General features: G+C 37.4%; 1 protein-coding gene across 2 annotated transcripts in view; it reads left to right on the top strand.

The window, feature by feature from the left end:
* LOC131066847 (uncharacterized) overlaps window positions 1-23351 on the top strand; it is a 258474-nt gene that overhangs the window by 55885 nt on the left and 179238 nt on the right. For both annotated transcript variants that reach the window (XM_058001714.2, XM_058001713.2), the window contains 4 exons: window positions 10653-10749; window positions 10887-10978; window positions 11112-11181; window positions 12207-12297. In XM_058001714.2, coding sequence (XP_057857697.2) covers window positions 10653-10749; window positions 10887-10978; window positions 11112-11181; window positions 12207-12297 — 350 coding nt within the window. The remainder of the gene's footprint in view (window positions 1-10652; window positions 10750-10886; window positions 10979-11111; window positions 11182-12206; window positions 12298-23351) is intronic.

Raw genomic sequence — 23351 nt, forward strand, 5'->3', positions numbered from 1 at the left:
CATTACTACAAAACAAAGAGGATTCCTTGAATTACAATTATGAATAAAACCCTAGGTCAAGTGCAGTGAGAGAAATTAGAATAATAAAATGAAAACTTAAACCCTGGCACTATCAATTCATGTTGAGCAATTCCTTTATCCATGGGAATCAGTCCCCAATTATTCACATGAAATGCCTCACAAACTTCCCTCTCAATCTGGAGTTTGGAATTTTAATTCTGGAAATGACTTTTCTGCTGATGAAAATTGTTTGCAGTCAGATCTGATCTTGAATTTCTGCTCAAATTCATTCAGGTCATGCTTGAAAACTGTTGAAATATCCTCCACAGCTCAGATTAAATCAGGCTCCACAAAATTGCCCCAATGTTTAACCTGAAATTTGTCCTATAAGCTGACAAAATTCACTTTGAATTGAAAGGCAATTAATTAAAATTCGTTTGAGATCTGCTGATTATTCCTTGCTCGGGCCTGATCTTCCTCTATATTTGCCTTGAATTGACATGCATTTGGAATGACTCTTTATTCGAACTCGATCCTTATCTTATACGCTCCCTCAAACTTGACTTTACATTCTCAACACAACACCAGGCTGATTTGAATACTTTATGGTTGAATTGAATTGAATTTAGTTCGGCTAGCATTACACCTTTCATTTTGCCTTTTGAACTTTGTATTTTCCCTCATGCTAAGTCGGCCGTCTTTATTAACTTGGCCGTTCACACTTAATAAACATGTTTTGTGAAAGTGATTTGATAGTTTCTTCCACCCTAAGTCGGCTATGTTTGTTTTCACCAATGAAGGGGCATGTAAAAGATCAAGTGCTCCATCCCAATTTCCTCCAATTCACACTTGTCCCAAGAGTGTCTCTGCTCTTCTTATACGAATTAGGTCTGGGTTTTACTTTTTAGGTCTGTTTTCCTTCAATCTTGGCAGTGTTGGAAGTAACTTTTGCACTCTTTACTCACCTTAATAGCGGAGTTTGAGGCAAGTCCGGCATTGACCTTACTCATCAACATTTTCTTCCTCTTCAATATAGCGGACTTAAGAGCAAGACCGACATTGACCTTACTCAATGCAATTTACAATTTTACCAACATTTTAGGAGATCAGACCTTCAACAACATTGAATGTCAGAAATTAAGGGGGAAAACTTGTGGTGGACTTGGGGAAAACAACATTAATTCCAAACTTCAACATTTTGCAACCTAAACTTGTGGTGGACTTGGATGGAAGTCCTGCATTCTCCTTTTGAGTGGCGTACTTTGGGTGAAGTCCTGCATTGAACACTAGTGGACTTTGTGTGAAGTCTTTCATTGTGAAGTCGGACCTTTGGAATTTTTGCATTGTATCACATACGCTGGTAGAGTTCATGAGGGATCAACACTATGTCAAGTCGGAGTTTGAAACATATTTGCTATTTTCTTACATGGTGGTCCTTAAAGGGGTTTCAACGATCTTCAATGCCATTGGCAGACTTCATGTCAAGTCTAGCATTCTTCATACTTAGTGGCGAACTTTCAACAATCTTAGGCTCTTAGCCATAGCGGACTTTGGTGAAAGTCCAGCACAACTTTTTACCGAGCACAAAATTGGTGTTTATGCAACTTCAATGGTGGAGTTAAGGCGGAGTTGTAAGTAACTCCAGCATTAGTTCTTGTTATGGTGGAGTTTTATGAAGGTTCAACATTATTTCACCTATGCAAAGCCGAGTTTGAGGCTAAGTTTGGCATTAGGTGCAAGACAAGACAAGTATTTCAACATTTTCCTCTAGTGTAACAAATCTTTGGCTGAAGTTAGAGGTCATTTAACATTTTTGCAAGCTGAATGGTGGAGTTGGGAGCAAGTTTTCCAAGTGAATGGCGGACTTGGGATACTCTCCCGCATTGTGTCAAGGTCAATGGTAGAGTTAGGACAATCTCCTACATTGGTCCTTGAATTTTTTGCCTTAGTGCGAATTTTGAAAGGGAAATGCTTTAGTTGGATAGGTGTTCAACAACTTTGATTGGGGATTTGACCCTCATCAACACTTTGATAAAAAAAATTGTGAATTGATTAACCTTTAGAAAGGCAAAATTTTATCATTTTGTAACAAAGACGCAACATTTTATCATTTTGTAACAAAGATGCAACATTTTCAACACTTGACAACTTTAATGTTTTCAACAACACTATGCATTTCGACAATTTTGTGTTTGTTTTCTACATTGTAAAGCAAGACTTGTATGGAATACTTGTGATTCCGTATTCTTGATGGAATCGCAAGTAAATTTTCCACTCCAAACTTGAACTTGCGTTTTTGCAACTTTTCTTGCATCTTTGACAACTTTTGCAATTTTAACAAGACTTTGTAATTCCAACACCAAATAACGCTATTTGACTCAAACTTACCCTAAGGATGAACATTGCACTCCTAAGATTCTCTCCACCAAACCCTTTTGAAACCAAAGGCTAAAGACTAAGACTATTGCCAAGCTAAGCAAAACAACTACCCTAAAAAGTGAAAAGTGGGGGGTCCCCATTTGCAATGGGGCGATGCGTGAAAACGTCACAAAAGGATACATGGGCCAAAACAAGGGTGTCCATTTTTGATGGATTTTAGGATTACAAAAGTAGGCTATTGATTGATGTCATTGTAGTGTGCCCTAAATGAATGATGTTTTTGAAGGCTGTTGATTGTGAGGGGCAAATGAAGGATGCAAACTTAATTGGCAAGATTCTAATTGAATCCATCAAGGCGACGAACCTTGAAAAAATTGCCCATGTTATCATGGAAAAACTAAAACTTGTAGGTAGATGGTTTAATAGTAGAGGGTACATATGAACATATTTTTTGGACACCATGAGTTGTGTACTCCTGCAAGTTTTTGCTGTAAAAGATTAGCATAGCACATAGATCAAGAGGGTTAAAGAAATCTACTTCAAGGCTGAGGAGATTCAAATGTTCGTGAGAAATCATTATTTGCCACAAGCTATTGTTAGGCCTTTCTCTAAAGTGGAGTTGTTGAAGGTAATTTTTTGTATATATTTCAAATTTTTTAATATATATATTTTTTAATTGTTTAATTTGTTTTATTTTTTCATATCATATAAGGTTGTAGAGGCTTGATTTGCATTACACGCTGTTGTCTTGAGATGATTTGTGAAAGTGTGAGAGCCATTTAGTGCTATGATCATCAACACTCTTTGGAATGTTTGGAGGCAATCAATTACAAATATAGATCAAAAGGTCGAAGCGTTGATTCTAGATGATGAGTGGTGGGTTTTTCTGGAATATGTTGAGTTTTAGTATGCCCATCATGTGTATGATTAGGTATGTTAATATGGATTAATAATGATTGGGTGAAATTTATGATGGCATTTGAAAAACAAGGACCATAATAGAAGCGAAGGAGAATGATCTTGCAGAAGCATTTTTCAAAAGAGTGCAAAAAGCTATTTGAAACATTATGTGAATATATATGTATTATATAATGTGTACGCATACCAAGGGGGAGGGAGGGAAGTTCTGGACTGCAAGCCCGAACTTGAACTAGTAAATTGGAGAATTTGTTACTAAGGGAGCTAACAATTCAATTCTCTTGAACTATTAGACAAAAGGTTGATGACACTTATCCTTTTTGTTGTATCTAGTACTTTGACAAAAACTATAGTATCATATAGGACTCTTGGATTTATAAACAATTTATGGAGCCTACTTGTTAGGTTGGATTTTAAAGTAAATTATGCTTAGGATAGAGATGTAAGGATTTGATTGTTTAAAGAAATTTCTCAGGGTCTTGCTGCTTAGTTAGAAATTGCTATTTGCCTTCTAAAGGCATCAAAACCATAGGAATAAACAGCCTTAGGAAGTTGATCTATCACCTTTTTTAAAGTCAAGTTAGTTCATTATTTAAAATTATGCACTTGTGAAAGAATCCAAGTGCTTTTTGAGGTTGATTTTAATTTTGTACACAATATTATAGCCATTTGACTACTTGGAGATATATGTCAATTGCAATTTGCTTCATGTCTCTTGAAATATCTGCAAGACAAAACTTATAATCAGGATCAGTCTTATTGGGATAATAAGTATTACAATTATTAGAATATTAAAATAATGTTAATTTTAGTATTAATGCTCAATAGTGTATATTCTATTTTAGTAAGATCTTCTATGATCTTCTCAGCAGTTTCTTATTAGAAACTTGCTATTCTTGTAAATACTCTTGTATTATTTATGAGCATTTTGCTCATTTTGTAAATCAATCAATTCTTTGAAATCCATTGCGTGTCTCGCACTGTTTTATGGTATCAGAGCCTGAATAAAGAATTTGTGAATTCTTTTTTGAGATTTTTCAGGCCTCTTAGTTTTGCTGCAGATTTTTGAAAATTTTTTGTTCAAAAATCTGTTTTGGACTATGTTTATGCCGTGTAACGGGATTCTTCCTGTTTGCGTCTGTCTGGCGAGGGTTTTCGACATTTTTTGGCGTGGTACAGACTTGCCATTTTTTCTGCAACCTGCAACTTGGTCAAACCCGCATTTTTTGACTTTCGGCTAGGGTTTTGACCCTCCAGATTCAATCGAAATTTTTTTCTTACAGATTCGTGGTGGGTTTTTCGAGATCTCAACTAGGTCGTCGTCATAATTTTTTGGGTGCCTCGATTTTCGAGCCAGCAGATCCAGATTCCGACAACAAATTCCTTTTGGGTTTTTCGCAAGGATTTTTGGGTTGTCTTCGGATTTTTTTGGGTCAGTCGAAATTTTTTTCTTGAAATTCGTGCCAGTCGTACTTCATTTTTTGAAGTCTGTACCTGCATTTGCCCCTGTTTCTGCAGTGGGATTCAAAATTTCTGAATTCTGTGCCAACGCCTCTTCTCCATTTTTTTCGTTTTCAGTGCATTGGGAAACGTGCAAATGGGTTCTCTAACCAACCTAGTGTTAGAAGGCATTCAACGCTTTAATGGCAACAATTACAACATCTGGAAACGGCGTATGTTGACCATTTTCGAATATAGGCGTCTTGACCAGCTTGTTTTGGGAAAAGAGCTCAGTCCTGGTACACCTGGTGCAGATCAAGATAAGTTTGATGAACGCAATCGGGAGTCTGTTGTGCTTCTCAAACTCTCTGTGACTGATGATCAGTTACCGCAGATTCCTTCTGGCAAGACAGCTTCCGACATCTGGAAGTATCTGAAGGAATTGCATGAGACATCCGACAAGAGCCGAGCATTATTTTTGAAGAATCAGCTGTTCTCCATCATGATGGACGAACGCATGTCCTTACAGGAACACCTCACGAGGATCAAGGACATTCGAGATCAGCTCGAAGTTATTGGTCGGACTATGGAGGAAGAAAACATGGTAGTAATCACTCTGAAAAGTCTTCCGAAATCGTATGAACACTTCATTGAGACCCTCAATATTACTTCAACTAATGTTGACCTGAAGTTTTCAAAATTGTGCACCAAACTTCTGCAGCAGGATCGCTGGAAACAACAGTTTGGTAGCAGTACTACGTCAGCCTCCTTGGAAAATGCCTTTACAGCCAAATCCTTTCACAAGGATAAAGGCAAATTTCAGTCCTCTCAGCCTTTTCAGCCGAAAGGCTCTTCTCAGACACAGGATAATGCTAAGAAGAAGAATGTGCAGTGCAATTACTGTCACAAGTACGGCCACATGAAGAAAGATTGCCGTCAGAGGCTCGCTTCTGAACAAAAGAAGCAGGGAGGGTCACACCAGAAGGCGCATGTTGCTGAACATTCCGAGCAGAAGGAGTCTGCCTTTTATGCCTTTATGGCTAAGAAGTCTTCAGATCATGCCAGGTCTTTTGCTTGGTACATCGACTTTGGTGCGTCACGTCACTTTTCTCATCGGCGTGACTGGTTTACAGTCTTTCAGTGATTCTGTTGTATTCGACGGAGGTGAGGAGTATACAGTTGTTGGCAGAGGCCCTGTTCAGATACAGTATGGTGGCAAGAATCTCATCTTCCTGAATGTGTACTGTGTTCTTGATATGGAACTTAATTTGCTCTCTGTCAGTTAGATTATGAGGAATTCTCCTTAGCTAGATGTGGTGTTCAGTGCTCACAAGTGTTCCATCATTAATCGGGAGACTCGTCTTGCTGTTGCTGTTGGTCTAGAGGATCATGGCCTATACAGGCTTCTTGACACTGGTGATTCTCTTGAAGTGGCTCTGGCAGCTCGTGTCTCCCCTCTCAGCACTTGGTGGCATCAGAGATATGGACATCTCAACATTCAGTATCTCTCTCAGCTATCGCGGGACGGACTTGTTTCAGGGTTACCAGATATTCAGACTCAGCATCTTGGAGTATGTGGTGCCTGTCAAGCTGGCAAACAGCATTGGACTTCATTCACACATGGAGAGTCTTGGCGCTCATCTAAGGTACTTAAATTACTTCATGCTGATATTTGTGGTCCTATGAATACATCTTCTGTTACTGGTTGCAAATACTTTTTGCTTATTGTAGATGATTTTAGTAGAAAGATGTGGGTGTACTTTCTTAAACACAAATCAGATGTATTTAGTATCTTTCAGAAGTTTAAGTCCTTAGTTGAAAAAGAGTCTGGATGTAGCATCGTTACTCTTAGGACAGATAACGGGGGGGAATTTTGTTCTTCTGCATTCTCCAACTTCTGTGATACCCATGGCATCAAACGCCAGTTGACTACACCCTACACTCCTCAGCAAAATAGTGTTGTCGAGCGTCGCAATCGTACGGTTGCTGAGATGGCTCGCTCAATGTTACGACACAGGAGTGTTTCGAATAAGTATTGGGCTGAAGCAGTGTTTACTGCTGTCTACCTCCTTAACCGTTCCCCTACTCAGGCTGTTAAGAGAAAGACTCTAGAAGAAGTTTGGTCTGGTCGGAACCCTAAGATCAGCCACCTGAAGGTTTTTGGCTCTGTTGCCTATGTTTGGATTCCAAATGCTAAGCGCTCCAAGTTGGATTCCAAAAGTCAGAAACTCATGATGACAGGATATAGTGATCACCATAAGGCCTACAGACTGATAGATATAGACACTGAACGTCTTATCTTCAGTCGTGATGTTGTATTTGATGAAGACAGAGGATTCGTTCAGTCGCCTTCTTTTGAGCAGTGTTTTGAGGATCAACCTCACAGTGTTCTTCTTCCATTAGGTTCGCTTGATGGGTGGGATGATGCAGAATCCATTTTCGATGATGCACTACCTGAGTTCCCTCCGGAGAATAATCCTCCTCTTGCTGCTCCTGTTCCTGATCCTGAGCCTCTTCCAACAACTCCAGATGTTAGCACTTCTACTCTCCGGCCTAAATGGTGGGCCAAGACCATTGGTGATCTCAGGGATACTAAGCTCATTGAGGGTAGAACCTCCCGTAATAAGAGCAAACAGCAACCTACAGTCAATTTTGCTCTCATGGCTAACATAGACAGTGTTTTTGAGCCTCAGACATATTCAGAGGCTAAAGGTATACCTGAGTGGGAACAGGCTATGGAAGCTGAGTTCCAGAGTCTTCAGAAGAATCACACTTGGGCCCTTTCTGATCTTCCTTCAGGGAAGAAGCCCATTAGCTGCAAATGGGTGTACAAAGTAAAATACAAAACTGATGGAACCCTAGACAAGTATAAGGCTCATCTTGTTGCTCGTGGGTTCTCACAGAAAGAAGGCATTGACTACGAGGAGACTTTTGCTCCTACAACCAAAATGAGTACCATACGGCTCGTTCTTGCCTTGGCAGCCCAGTTCAGTTGGAAAGTCCATCAGATGGACATCAAGAGTGCTTTTCTGAATGGTGGCTTACAGGAAGAAGTCTACATGATGCAACCCCCAGGATTCAAGGTTGCTGGTCAAGAACAGAAGGTCTGTAGACTAGTCAAAGCACTCTATGGTCTGAAACAAGCTCCTCGGGCTTGGTACATGAAAATTGATAAGTACCTGACAGATCATGGTTTTCAGCGGAGTCCATCTGATGCAAACCTGTATATCAAGCATGCTAGTAATGATGTTCTGTTTGTGGTTGTCTATGTGACTTCATCATTAATGGCAGTTCAACACATTTGATCACTGGGATCAAACAGGATTTGTGCCGCACCTTTGATATGACAGATTTGGGACTTCTACATTACTGCTTAGGAGTTGAAGTCTGGCAGACTGAGAACAGTATTTTTCTCTCTCAGTCCAAGTATGCCAGAAGTCTTGTGGACAGGTTCAGAATGCATATTGCAAACCTGCCTCTACTCCTATGGAACTCGGGCTCAAACTTTCAGCTCAGTCATCTTCACCAATTGTGGATGAATCTTTGTTCAAGCAACTAGTGGGCAGCCTCATCTATCTTACTGCCACTAGACCTGACATCAGTTTTGCAGTGAGCTACATTTCACGCTTCATGATAGCTCCCAAGGCTGATCATTGGATAGCAGCGAAGCGTGTGTTGCGTTATGTGAGTGGCACTCCTGATTATGGACTTTTGTACACTCGGAGTTCTGATCCTACACTCAGTGGTTACATAGATTCTGACTAGGTAGGTTCGGTTGATGACCATAAATCTACAGCAGGGTATGTGTTTATTTTGGGATTTGGTGCTGTCACATGGACTAGTAAGAAGCAACAGGCAGTGGCTCTCTCCTTGACAGAAGCAGAGTATCGGGGAGCAGTTAAGGCATCTTGTGAGGTGGTTTGGCTTCGACGAATGCTTGCGGATATGCATGTCTCCCAGGCAGGTCCAACTCCCTTGTTCTGTGATAATCAGGGAGTGCTCAAACTCGCCAAGAATCCAATCTTCCATGAAAGAACCAAGCATGTGGAAACTCATTGTCACTATATTCGACAGCTGGTTGAAGACGGATCTATCCAGTTGCTGTATGTTCCTACCTCGAAGCAGCCAGCAGACATCTTCACCAAGCCCCTTGGTCCTGATAAATTTGTAAAATTCAGGGGGTCTATAGGTGTAGTTAATAGATTGAGCATTAAGGGAGGGTATTAGAATATTAAAATAGTGTTAATTTTAGTATTAATGCTCAATAGTGTATATTCTATTTTAGTAAGATCTTCTACGATCTTCTCAACAGTTTCTTATTAGAAACTTGCTATTCTTGTAAATACTCTTGTATTATTTATGAGCGTCTTGCTCATTCTGTAAATCAATCAATTCTTTGAAATCCATTGCGTGTCTCGCACTGTTTTAACAATTAGTGTCAATTCAAATGAGAAGTTTGAGTAGAATTATCTAATACGATATGTATGTCGATTGCAATTTTCTGAAGGCCTTTTGGAATATCTTCAATACATAACTTACAATCAGGACCAATGTTATTGGGATAATAAGTATTACAATTAGTGACAAGTGGGATGTGAAATTGGAGTAGAATAATCTAACAGGTTGAGTCAATATATGGTGCTTTTCACAATGCGTTCGGGGCTTGGAGAATACTGTGATGAGCCTAGGTGAATATGAACAGGAATGGTAGAATTCTGGAAAAGAAGTCTGCCTAAAAAATTCGAAAATATAAATTACTGATACATGAAGGAAAAAATTTAAGTGATAAACTTTTTTCTAGAAATAAGAAGCAAAAATTGGCTCTTATTACAATCAATAAACAGAGCAGTCCAAACTTGCAGGCGAGCCATTCTCTGTTTACAATAAAACCTTTCCCCAGTTAAGTCACCTAATTTCATTCCATATATTCATATACTCTAAAATATGTCTTGCCATATTTGTAGGCAATGTATTCTTCCCTGAATAAGTAATTTCTGCCCAATCATAAAACAATCTAAAAATTCTTATAGTTAAACCTGTTTAATTTCTGAATGCCTTTATTTGTTGCTATTTTCCAAAACAGATTGAATCTTATCTTTTAGCAATGTAGGTAACTAAACTAGAATAAATTTTCTCTTATGCTTTATTTGCAGTTACGTTATCTCTTGTATCGTTTCTTTCCATGGATTTGATCTCCAATGATCTCTATTGTTTTCTGCATGAATATTCTCACTTGAATCTCTTATTCTTTCCTGCTTGGATGTCACTGGATACGAGATCTCATATTTGACTCTTATTTATGCACTTGTGAGATGTAATTGGCGTATTAAATACGTTCATAAGAATTTTTATTGTAGTAGCACTACAAAAGATGTAAATAGTTTAATGAAAGCAACTCATCTATAATGAAATAGATTATGTGGTTGAGTGTTGTTGGCTTTTGGTGTTGGAATTGAAGGTTTGATGCAATGCACATGTAGTGGCTTCTGAATCAACTGCAAAGGTGTTTAAGTTTCTACGTATTGTTGAAGCCAAAATATATTGGTAAAGACATGGAAATTAGAAGTAAATGCATTAATGATGTGAATCCTTATTTTCATTTTCTATTAGTTGAGCAAGGGGAACTTGTCAATCTAGAGTTTTTAATTGTATGCTAGAGCAAAAAAAATGACTGCTCTCAAAACATGATTATAGAGTTTATCTTGAGAAGAAAAGTAAGAAGATCAATTAAGATGGAATAGAGAACTTGCAGGGAGTGATGCTTCTGTCGAAATGATAGTGACATTTTTTCCACAAAATGGTTGTCAATATAATCACTGGTAAAATAATGAGTTTGATTCTGAAACATGTAAGATATTGAGCAAGCAGACTTAGATTATTAAACAAGTATTTTTTACATTATGTGGTGCATGCAGGAGAAGCTGCACAGGTTGGAAGAAAGAAAACTGCATCTCTTTCTGAAAATGAAGATGTGGATGGCAACTTGCTTAGTTGGGATATTAGCAGGGGATTGTAAGTTTGCAATTATAGCAACCATTTTTGTATTTTATGGACATTGTTATTGTTGGGTTGATTTTTGAGATAAACCATATATTTGGGACAAACTCTGATGTAGAATGTGATTTAATGTAACATGTTAAATGTGACAGGGAGAAAAAAAAAATATCATGTGTAAACGAATATGATGACACCTTTTTTCCAGATGATTTTGTGTACATTACAAAGTGTTTGATCACAGCAGGTGAACAAACCTCATATCCACAATATATTTGATTTAGAGCCCTAGGACATTCTCTTTATGTGGTGGATACTTTACTTAGCTGTTTATGTTTGCAGCTTTTATATGGATATATTTCTAAACCTTGTCTTTTCAGATGCTCATGTGGATCTGACCTTAAGCAGAATAGGAGATATGCATTGCTCCTGCTCTGGCAACTGTCTACTGTAAGTTTCTTTTATTTGATTTGTTATCCATTTTTGTTAGATTAGATATACCTCAGTGCTACTTCGAAAAAATTCCTGTTAATGAGCTCTAAGTCAATGATAGATCAATTTGTAACTACCCACTTCATCAGTTTTGTTTTTAGTATTGTTATATGGAAATTAAGATTATTCGTTGTTAAGTACATATCCACTTATCAGTTTTGTTTCTCTTAAGCATGCTTCAAAATTTTACTCGTGAGTTCACCAACTGGAAAGTAGTTTTAATTATCATAGCAATTAATGTCTAATCTGAATTTTTCAAACACAGTATTTCTGTTTAGTGTCATATAGTAAACTGAGTCTTTAGATGAAGTGAAATCAAACAGTAAAATCGTGGATGCCTAGATGGCATGGCGATTTAAAAGTGGGTATGTACGTTTCACTAAGCTATTGTATTTTATGTTATTAAAATATTGTTGGTAACTTGGATGAAGTAACTGATCTTAATTTCCTTTCGTGAGATATATTCTTTGGCCCTTTTGCACAAGTATGGGAAAATAGTGTGTATGTAAGTCTGAAAACTTTGAATTGTTTACTTAAAATGCTTTAATTTTATTTGGTTTATATGGTTAGCGAACTTTTTGACTTAAAAAGATGTAATTTTTACTAGCCTTGACAGGATGCTTGCTTGAAAGGCCAGTTGTCTTAAATATGATGGATCTATATTTTTGGCTTGATTGCAATTGTGAGCGATGTGATTTGTTAATCTCGGAAAATAATGCTTTATAAGCTGTACTATAAATATTTCCTTTCGAAAAAGCCTTCAAGCTACGTCTTCTATATTTCTAATTTTATTTGGCATAACCATTGCCTTTAACATTTCTATTTTTGTTGATTAATGAGACAAATATGCACGTGTTATCTGTTTTATTTTATGTATTTGAGTGTTTATGGAACCTAAGGTTTCATGAATTTTTAGATGTTGGTTTTTATTATGGTCAGTTTTTGTTTCATTTCTTCTCTAATCTATCGTTCTATTGTTTTAGGTCAACAATGCCTTGTAAATGTACTGATGATACAAGAGGTGAATATGCGTATGATAGGGATGGTCTTCTTATTCCACGGTTGGCTACTAATGTATGTATGATAGAAAACATTTTTTCTTATTTTTAGCTTGTCAATAAAAGACACTATTGCATGCATCTTGCTTTATGACTTATTCATAGATGACCACTTTTTTTTTAATGTTTGAAAAGCACTTTAATTGGGATTGATATATGTAAATAGACTACTTCATCTAGCTTTAAAGCTAGACTCATCGAGATCCTGGTCTTAAAATAAAACTGGAAAACAAAATGACTTTGAACTATACCATCCGTCATTGACATTTCATTGAAGGTTTTGTCACCATTTGCAAGACATGTCAGTGTAGCAGTCACAGTTCTTCTTCTTGTTATTCTATAGAATCCTTGTGAACAGGTTCAACTCCATCAGCAATGGGCATGTGATCGGTAGTGTCAGGCATAGGATTGGTTTCAGCCTCCATTTTCAGGAGCTTGAGTTAAAATAGTTCCATTGCTTCTGATTCCCTTGACTTCTTTAAGCTTTTTGTGTGAGGCTTACACTTGCATGAACATTGTTGATCTTCCTTTCCTGTTTTAGCATGTGTTCTGTGATGACCTTTACTTGGTGCTATATCCTAGACCATATTATCTTGAACCCACCCCTCATTAGCTATCAACTAGACCAAGGGCAACCTGATGGGCATCCTCTAAGGAGTAACAATTAAAGTGATACTTATTGTCAGGTCATCCCGTGATTAATATAGGGTAAAGGTACAAAGCTGTGCCACAATTTCAGCCAACTTATTAGCACACACATATCTAATCATATTCAACTAAAACTCACTTTTTGTCGAACATATGGTTTAGCTAGATTCATTCTAGCTTAAGATAAATGTGGGCGACAATTTTTCCATCTAAAAGTGTTTAACTAATGCATATATAGCACCACTTTGAGGCTAATTTATCAAAATAATAAAATTATTGAATTTTTTCTGTGTCAACAACTCCTACTAATGTAAATAATGTTTAAAATAATTTTTTTTTTTTTTTTTGTAATCTATAACTATAATTTTCAAAAATATATATTTTTAATAGTTTAATTATTGTTTATATTTATATTTTTTATTTTTACTAAAAGTAGGTCATCTACACCAAAATATAAGGTTGATTGTCTTTTCTACAAAATTTACTAAATTTAAAAAAAAACAATTAAAAATATGATGCAATAGATAAATTTTTTATTTTTTCTATTTTGGATAATTATCTAAGACAAAATGTTACATCCCATGGAAACATTTACGTTTTCAATACATTTACATTTGAAGATTTATTAAAAAAAATAATTTTATCAAAATGAGGAAAAAATAGATCCATGCAGTAAAGTTTTAAGTTATAAATTCACAAAAAAAATGAAAGAGAATTTTTTTTTTTACTAATAAAGAATGATGTCTCATTTATCTTGATTTTTTCGCATTTTATCAGCAAATAGTGTCAATTCTATAAAAAGATATAATAATTAGAATTCTTTAAAAAAAATGTAAACATAAAATGCATTAAAAAATATGCATTACATTAGTTTACATCATTTTAAACTTTGAAATATATATGTCATTTTTTAGTGATTCAAGTGGAAAAGTTGGATCAGTGTTGACCATTTGCTTTGTAAAATTGTGATTATACTTTTATTCTGGAGTATATTGCAAAAGTTAATGTGTCATGAACTATGTTACCCCGAGTTTCTGGGACGGGGACGGCAGGGGGCGGCGGGACCAGTTTCCGGGACGGCAAATTTTTCTGCCAATTTTAGGGACGGCGGGGGGACGGCAAAGGGGAAGGCTATATAAAATATAGGGAAAATTTAAAATATATAGTGAAATTTTAAATGTTCATATGAAAAATAGATAAAGCATGTATATATACATTATATTCATACGAAAACATGGATAAAGCAAGTATATGTACATTATAGAACCTTAACATACCACATTTGTGTTCAGAATTCATTGTCAATACTCAATATGCATTCATAATTGAAAATACATTGTCAATATGCCAACACTTGTTTGCATGTAGTTCATTGTTTATTTCTGGTTGAAGGATATTTTCATAGTCTTCCATTTCTATTATGACCTACAACCGCTTCTTTATGCACTACCAAGTTTTGGATGTTTGTGAAATTGTATACCAAGCTGTTATTCATATTTCTGAGTGCTTTTGGCTATGATTCAGACCTGTTTACCTTTCATAATTGTGAAAAATCCAATATTGCAGACCTACAATCACTTTTTTACGCACTACCGTGTTCTAAGTGTTTGTGAAATTTATTACCAGGCTGCTGCTCATTATTTCTAAGTGCTTTTGGAAGTGATTCAGACATGTTTACCCATCATATTAATGAAAATCCAATTTTATAGACCTATAATAAAATAAAAAAAAGTTTTTTTGAGCATTTGAGTCTTTTTAAAATTTTTTTTAATTTAAATATGCTGGGAAAAGGGGGACGGCTGGCTGTCCCCGGGACGGTTATGGAACGGGGGGACGTCCCCTTTGAGAGTCACTGCCGTCCCCAAGTTTCCGGGACGTTTCCCACAAATTTTGCAATTTGGGGGATGGCGGGGGGATGTCCCCTAGCCGTCCCCAAGTCCCCGAAACGTCCTTGGTACGGGGACGGGGGATTTTAACCTGGGGACGCGTCCCCGGGTTATGTAGGTCATGAACCAATGACCCCAAGTAGGAGCAAATGAAATGTATGATAGGACAATGTGAATGGAAGACTGATGGAAAATGAGAGTAATCTACGAAAGATGCAATCTCTGATAAGAAATATGGAGCTACAACACATCAATCTTTCCATTGGAACAAGAATTCCATTTATAACTCTTTTTAGCTGGAAATGAAAAGTCCAGAAAGAGAAAATGAAATAATTTGTTTAGAAGTCTGAAAGCTATGTGACAAGTCTACCCCATGAGTTGTAGAGGATTTGTCATGAAGTGATGATTCTCACAAAACACTATTGATTATATTTTTTTTGGGATTTTGATACATTATTTTATGTTGCAATTTTGGGGGCCCTTTGGATTGTTTTTTGCCAACTAGCTAAACCAAATCTGCAATTTCAAATTCTTGTTCTCTCTTTTTGATCTCAGCATGCTACTTGTATCTCATTGTACTCTTCTTCAAACTTTTCCTTACTTCTTCATGCGCCTCGTACATTTGCATAATTAAATCTTTTTCTTCAACACTTTACTTTCCAAAATTTGCTATGCTACTCTATTCATCTACCTCATTGTACTATTCTTTCAAACTTTTCCTTACTTCTTTATGCAACTCGTATATTTACATTGTTAAATCTTTTTCTTCAACACTTTACTTTCCAAAAATTGCTATACTACTCGATTCATCTACCCCTCTAGGGTTGTAACAATGCAGAATTGCAAAAAAGGATCTTCATTGCAATGCAACTAATTATTTGTTCTATGCAATGTCAGCTTGTGGTTATGTGGTATCCCACTGATTTGGCTTCTTCCAAATTAAACATGTGAATTAGTTTTGGAGGCTTCGATTGACAACCTCGTTTTGCCTATCCATTTGTAGATGATAGGTTGAGTTTGAACTCATCTTAGTGTCTTGTGTTTTTCACAAGTTATGCCAAAAATGGTCTAGCAGTTTAATATCTCTATGCAAGACAATTCTTTTTGGTAATCCATGCAAGCTTACCACTTCTCTAAATAATAATTTAGCAACATTAGTGGCATCACTTGCCTTCTTGGAAGGTATTAAGTATTCCCTATTTGAAAATGTATTTATAGGAACAAAATTAGAGTCATAACCTTGTTGAGTTCTCTTCAGCCCAAGAATGAAGTCCATGCTCACATCTTTCCATTGTTTCTCTAGTGTAGGCAGTGGCTGCTATAAACTTGTATTCTAATATTCCATTTGATATGTTGGCAAACTTGACAACTTTGTACAATATTCTTGACATCTTCTCTCATCCTTGGCCAAAAATATCTCACATAGTTGTGCGAATGTTTTGTCCACCACAAGATGTACATCAAGACATCCACTATGCTTCCCTCTTATTATGTTCTCCATCATTGTACCTTGAGTATGCACAAATGCTGTCATTTGAACAACTAATGCTCTTGAATAACATATTTCTGCCATGGCTATAATGTCCCCACTTCGAAATAGAATTTAATAATAAATAATAATAATGAAATTAAAATATTAAAAATTAAATTAAAATATAAAAGAATATAATTAAAATTTAATTAAGTTAATGAATGGTCAAGAGGCATGAAATGATAAGTTGTGACTCCCCTAAATATGAGGTATAAAAGAAAGAAGAGAACTCATTTGAAGGGGGGATAACTTGGGAATCAGAAGTACAGATCTGATTGTGAAAGGTTGTGTCCCTTTCAAAGGGCAGAAATAATAAAGAGTTGTACTCTTTGAAAGGGTGCAAATGGTGAAAGGGTGTGTCTCTTGCCAAAGGGCATACATGATGAAGAGTTGTGACCTCTCCTTCACATTGAGAGATATGAAGGAAAGTTATCAAAAGCATCTAGAGACATCATCATGGGGCAGATCAGATCAGAACTGTTATTAAGTTACAGGCAGTAACATCTTGTTCTTAGTAATATGCATGGGGATGTCCTTAATATGTATGCTTAATATATGATGCTTGATAATGTTCTTATGCAGAATTTAATAGTAATATTAATATAGACTGCAATATGTATGGCAGTGTAATAATGCCTTTCTATCACTAACTGTTCATATGACCAAAGAAGCAATGATCACCAAAAAATCGTGTCTGATCGTGATTAATCGCGGATCAGGAGCTCAAGCGATTTTTTCCCCCAAAAAATCACTAAAAATTGGTCAACGATTTTTTTGGGATTTTCAATGATTTTTAACGTGGTTAATTGTGAAATAAATGTGCAGTGAATCGGCAAAAAAACAGTGCCAAAAAAAATGACGGGAAACCATAAAATGCAGTTAAAACGCGCAAAATCTAGTGTAAAAATGGTCGGCATGGACGGATCCTCAAAGCTGTAATGTTCACGCCTTATCCATTGTTAGCCGTAGAACATTAAAGTCATAACATTAAAACTACTTTATGAATTATTTTAAATATTAAACTTTATATATAATTTTATAATAAATTTTTGTATATATTTATGATTTATTTTAAATATTGATAAATATTTATAAGTTTTGTACAAATTTTAAGGAAATTTGTAAAAACAATAAAGAATTTGATCAAAATTAGTTAATATTTGTATTTGATTTAAGTTGATTTGGTAAAACATTATTAAATTAGATCTATTTGGCCTAATATTTACAAATTTACATAATTTAATTTATTAATGTAATTATTATAACATACATAATTCAATTTATAATATTTAATAAATGTTTAAAATATTAAATATACATTGTAATGGATTAATAGTTTAATATTTAATATTTTATAATTTAAATTATAATAAATATAAATGTTTAATAATATATGATTATTATATATGTTTTGAATAGATTATATTTATAGTATAATAACTAATTATTAATGTTATATTGTTAATTCAAATAAAAATATATTAATATTATATAATAAATAATATTTTAATTTATATTTATTATTTCTTATTATATACATAATTTTAATTTATTAATATAATTTTTTTTTGATCGGTAATATTTATGATTTTATTAAATATAGCTAAAATAGTACAATAGGAAAAAACAATCAACCACCCAAAAAACCACCCACAGTTCACCAAACCACCCTACTAAAATCTTGTTGTTTTCAGTTCAGAAACTCACATAAACCCTGCCCCATAGCTACTGTAGAAAAATTGTCCATATACATCGAGCCAAACTTAAATTGGCATTAACTGTTCAAAATGAAATTAACTGAAAGCTACAATTTCAAAAAATGACAAAAAGGAAAATGGTACCAAGAGGTACCCTTGTTCGCCATGCCTTCATCTTTCGTTCTTCACCTCTGCTATAGTCAGTGCACTCAAAGCGTCCCCCATCCTGTTAATTCCGCCAACTGCACGGCTATCCAGTTCATTTTGCCTTTCTAATTCCGTTGAAAGACGCTTGGTAATCGGCCGCCTCCTCCGCACCTCATCCACCATCTTGGCTTCCTCCCTCGCCTGCTTGATAACTTCCTCCAACTCCATGATTTGAACATAAATTTTCAATCCTTCCCACCTTATCCTCACGTCATCACAAAACTTGGCTTTAACCTCCTCACGACGTCGCAGGAAGGGAATCTTCATGTGTCTACCCCGAAGCTCTGCATTTTCCTCTGATATACCTTTAGAAACGTTAAAACCCCAACTCGAGATTGCTCACTGCAGTAGAGATTCCATGTTTAGAAGGTAGTCTCTCGGGACTATCATCATCATCACCTTTCTGACCTCGCATGAATAGCCCAAGTCTAGCCCCCATGCCATAATTAGAGAGTAAATGTCCACCCTCGAAGGATATCTATGGCCAATGACAGCCAACTCCTCGCCAAGAACCAGTTGAATTGCTTTCAAAAATAGGGGATCTCTCACCAAAAACATGTTTTCAAGCCTTTTCATAGGAATAGGACCCCAGAATGCAGGCATCAACTTAGAAGATTTAAGGGTGAAATTAGCTTCCATGTCGAAAGCCATACCAAACCGTCGAACTTTGCAAAAAATTCATAATCCCCACCACTAAATTCGCTCAGCTGCCACATTGAATGAGCATAATTTCCCTTTTTAGCTATTAATGAGGCTTGCACAACAACCGCCACTATTGCAGAAACATTCGACATTAATTGCCCATAATGCACAATCGAGTCACGACACATTAAAATAGGTGAAAACTGCATATCGCACATATCAAGTATGCGATAGTATTGTGCTTAGCAGGCCATCTTAACTCCATTGAATGTTGCTGTCATTACCATCCCACCACCTCACCTCTCCCTTGGACAACTCACAAGCCACGTTAGACAAGCTGTCAACAATGACATTTCCACTTCTCCTAACATGGGAAAGCAAAAATCTCGAAAAGATTTTAATTCAATTTCCATCTCAGGATGTCACCTTTCATAAGAGCATTAACCACCACTTGGGAATCCCCCTCCAAATGGAGTTTCGAAGCCTTCATATTCAGTGCCAAATCAGTAGCTAACAAAGCCGCTGGCACCTCTGCGTCATTGTTAGTACCATCTTGTAGTCTTTTTGCACCTTTGAAGAGAACTTTCCCTTCTTCATCACAGGCCACACATCCCACTCCTGAGGTGCTCGGATTAATCTTGACAAACTCACCTCCTCAATACCAAGATCATTGTGCAAAGGATTAACCCTAGGGAACCCATGAACGGGTCTGATTTGAATCAGAGGCCACCTGGCTTGAATAAATCTATCTACCAAACCATATAGATGTTTCATTTAATTGTTTTTCGCTGAAGAGACCACTTCAGAAATAGCCCTCTCCACCCTGCCACAAACTCTGTCCAACAATTCTACTTTGTCCTGAAATACTCGCCTATTTCTTTCTTTCCATAATTCCCAAATAACAATGGAAGGCAAAACCGTCCATACACTCGACAAGGCTGACTTCCTGTACTCCGAAATCCAACTTTTAAATAGGTTGATTATATTCTCTAGAAGAGGAGTCTGCCACCCCAGTTTTCCTAATAAGAATTTCCACACACCCTGAGCCAAATCACATTGTAGCAGTAAATGATCTAGTGATTCTTCCTTTTCTTTGCACATCACACGCTGGAACGGGCCATTGAATCCTAGTCTCCTCATTCTGTCTCCCATCAAAATTCTTCTTTTCAAAACCAACCAAGCAAACACCCCGGTCTTAGGAAGACACTTAGAGCTCCAACATAACTTTGAAGGCCGCTTCGGTTGGGTCTCTGCATTCTCAATGATGTTTTTGATTAATGAAAAAGAAGGTTTTGAAGGGGCCCCGAAACCCTATACAAGCAAGATTAAAATAGCAAAGCCACGAGAAACAGAGAGAAACAAAACAAAAGGAAAAAACCAGCAGAAAACCAGGAAAAACCCACAAAAGCCCCTAAAAGCCAGCAGGCCGTCCAGGAATCAGATTTTATCCAGGACTTTAGCCAGGGTGCTGCTAATTTCTTGCAGCTCTTTGATGTTGTCTTTGAGGTTGGGAGGGTCCTTGGCCGCAACAGCCACAACTTTCTTGATACTGGCCTTGGTTCTCTTAGCAGTTCCGCCCGTCGGGGTAGCATCACCACTACTTCCAGTTTGGATGGTCTCCTCCTCCAGGTCAAGGTCCACAACCGGTTTAGGAGAATGGTCAAAGACCTTGGCAATGTCTTCCAGGTTTTTGGTGACAGCAGAAAGGATACTTGGGATAATTCCCAGCAGATTTTTCATCGCTTCTTTTCCCTCTTCCAACGATTTCACCTTATTCTCCATTTCCTGCTTCCAGTTAGTATGCTCTCTGTTTTCATCCTCCCTTTTTTTATCCGAATTTATCCCTTGCTTCTCCAGGTTTTTCAGGGTTTTGTTGGTCCGTCTGTCGAAATTCATTCTGGCCTTCGAGAGCTTCTTGAGATTATCCAGGATAAGCCCCTCACTAGCACTATCCTTAGCCTTGCTATCCCCTTCCTCAGCCAGGTTCTTCTCGGAGCATTTGTTTGTTTCCTTCTCAGAGTTAACTTTGGTTTCCTCATCATCCTTGGGAGCCGTCTCCTCCATCAGATGGCTATTGTCCTTACCGGGGTGATCACTTGGAATAGGGCTACCTTGACTAGGCTCGAAATCTCAACTTTCTTCCTCGTTGCCCAGTTCCTCTTCCTTCCAGCTGTCTTCTCCATTAGAGTCATCTGTCTCCATACCACTGCTTTCCTTGACAATGTCCTCAGTTTCCAACCCGAGGGAGCTTTTCTTTTTCTTGCTGGATGACGCCTTCTCCTTGCTGGCGTCTCCCTCTTCCATCCTCCTTTTACCAGGGGAGGCGGAAATCCGCTTATTTTCCTGCAGAGCGAGGGTTTTGCAATGCTCATAGATGAGCAACAGGAGCCCGCAGTGGAGAATCGGGCTGGAAGGGTTCGTCATGTGCTTGTTTAGGGACCTGGAGAGGGATCGAAAAAGGTAGTAGGGAAAAGACACTTTTTTGTCGTGTCTGAAATAGTTCAAGAGCACGAAGTGGTAAGTGTGGGCCCTGGAGAAACGGCCTTCAACCGTAATATACTCCATGATTGCATTCAAGACCCAACCCCACAACTTCTTGATGTTTGCAGCATCGTAGTAGCCCCTGGTAGCCTTGCCGATTTTGGCCCGCTCTTTCTCTTTTCGCGGGAACAGGGTAACTGCATTGTTGGAGACCTTGAGGTCTCGAAAGAAGTTGAGCTTGGAGTGAGGCATAACAGTTACAGTAGAAATAAGCCCAGCATCCAACTTAAATTTAACTCCATAAAGTTTAAAAGAGCCATTAGACCAATTTTCAGAAATCTTGGAAACAGCTAGGTTGACCCTACCTTTGTCATAGTCCTCAAGCTTTTCCATGAAGCTGGTGAGATGGCCCTTCTCCAGCTTTGCCCAGACTTTGGGCATTGCTTTCCAGGTCGACGTGTTGTCGGGTTCTTTGCGTCTTAGATCTCCTCCCATTTTCGGATGCAAGATGTCGGCTCTGTTTCTCTGCAAATTTAGAACTTCTTTCCCTTTGCAACTCAGATTATCGCCCTGAGTAACCCACAAAGCGTGCGACAATTTTTAGGAAATAGCAGGAGATCTGCCGCAGTGCCAGGTAATGATGGCCTTTCCAATGAGGTGCGAGTGGTGCTTATTACTTGTCATAATTTAATTGTCCTTCTTTCCTCGTATAACGGTCCTTTTTGAGAATCTCTTTAATGTTTAAATTGAGATCATCCTCGTGCCAAATCATTTGAATGTCAGGATTAACTCCAGCATTCGCTAAATAGTCAGCAACACTGTTTTGCTCTTTGTAGGCATGTCGTATAATAATTTCTTTGAAACTGGCGATAATCTCTGTAGCTTTCATGATGATATTCTCAATGGATCAAGAAGGCTCCGATTCCCCCTTTAAGCACTTAATAATATTAAGTGAATCCCCCTCAAGCCATATTTGATCATAATTGAGATTTTTGGCTATAATTAAAGTATGCAAGGCAGCGGAGGCTTCAGCATAATGGCTAGTTTGATTCCCTAGAGGACCAGCCACCGCCTTAAGGCAACTTCCAGCAAAATTCCTGATTATGCCCCCATATCCAGCTTTACCCGGATTTCCTTTAGAAGCCCCATCGAAGTTGGCCTTAATCCATCCCTGCGGGGGGAAACACCAGACAAGACCTTCTCTGCCTTTCTCCTTACTAGTAGTGGTGGTGGAAAGGTTCCATCTGTCTTTGAAATCCTCTTTAGCAGCAATTCCTTGATCAGAACCATAGAGACATTAAAAAATACTCTTATAAATTTTGTCTGCAACCACTTCAGGAATAGCCCTTTTATCTCTAAAAATCCTGTTGTTTCGCTCTTTCCAAATATTCCAGATAACAATTGGCAGAGTAAGTCTCTAGATCTCCGCAATTTTAGGATTAGAGTTAGGACAATGCCATTGAAGCCAAGTGTCACCAAGAGAATTCGGGAAGACCCAGCTTAGGTTCCACTTGGTCATGATGATTTTACAGATGTCATGGCTAAAAGAGCATTGATTGAGAATATGGCAAGCTGTCTCTTCTTCCTTGCAAGAGAGAGAACACATGTTAGGAAAAATGATGCCTCTTTTATGAAGATTATCTAGGGTTAATATCTTATTTTGGATGAAAATCCAAAAGAAGATGTTGATTTTGGGAACTAAATTCTTATTCCAGACTTTAGCCCAGATGGGAGTGGCTTCCTCCGAGACATTATGAATAGCAACAGCAGAGGAAACCTAGTATTTCCCATCCAGAGTTTTCCCCCATATTAGAATGTCATCTTTGTTGTCTCTAGGGATTTTAGCAGAAAGAGCAATCTGAAGGAACTTGAGATCCGGGCTCTGCTGGCTAAAGTCAATCCAGTCCCCATTTTTCCAGTAATCTCTTACCATTTCTCCATACCTGCATTTGAAGCTGTCTTTCCAATCTTTGATGAT

Source organism: Cryptomeria japonica, chromosome 8 (genome assembly GCF_030272615.1).
Source record: "Cryptomeria japonica chromosome 8, Sugi_1.0, whole genome shotgun sequence".
Lineage (NCBI taxonomy): Eukaryota > Viridiplantae > Streptophyta > Pinopsida > Cupressales > Cupressaceae > Cryptomeria > Cryptomeria japonica.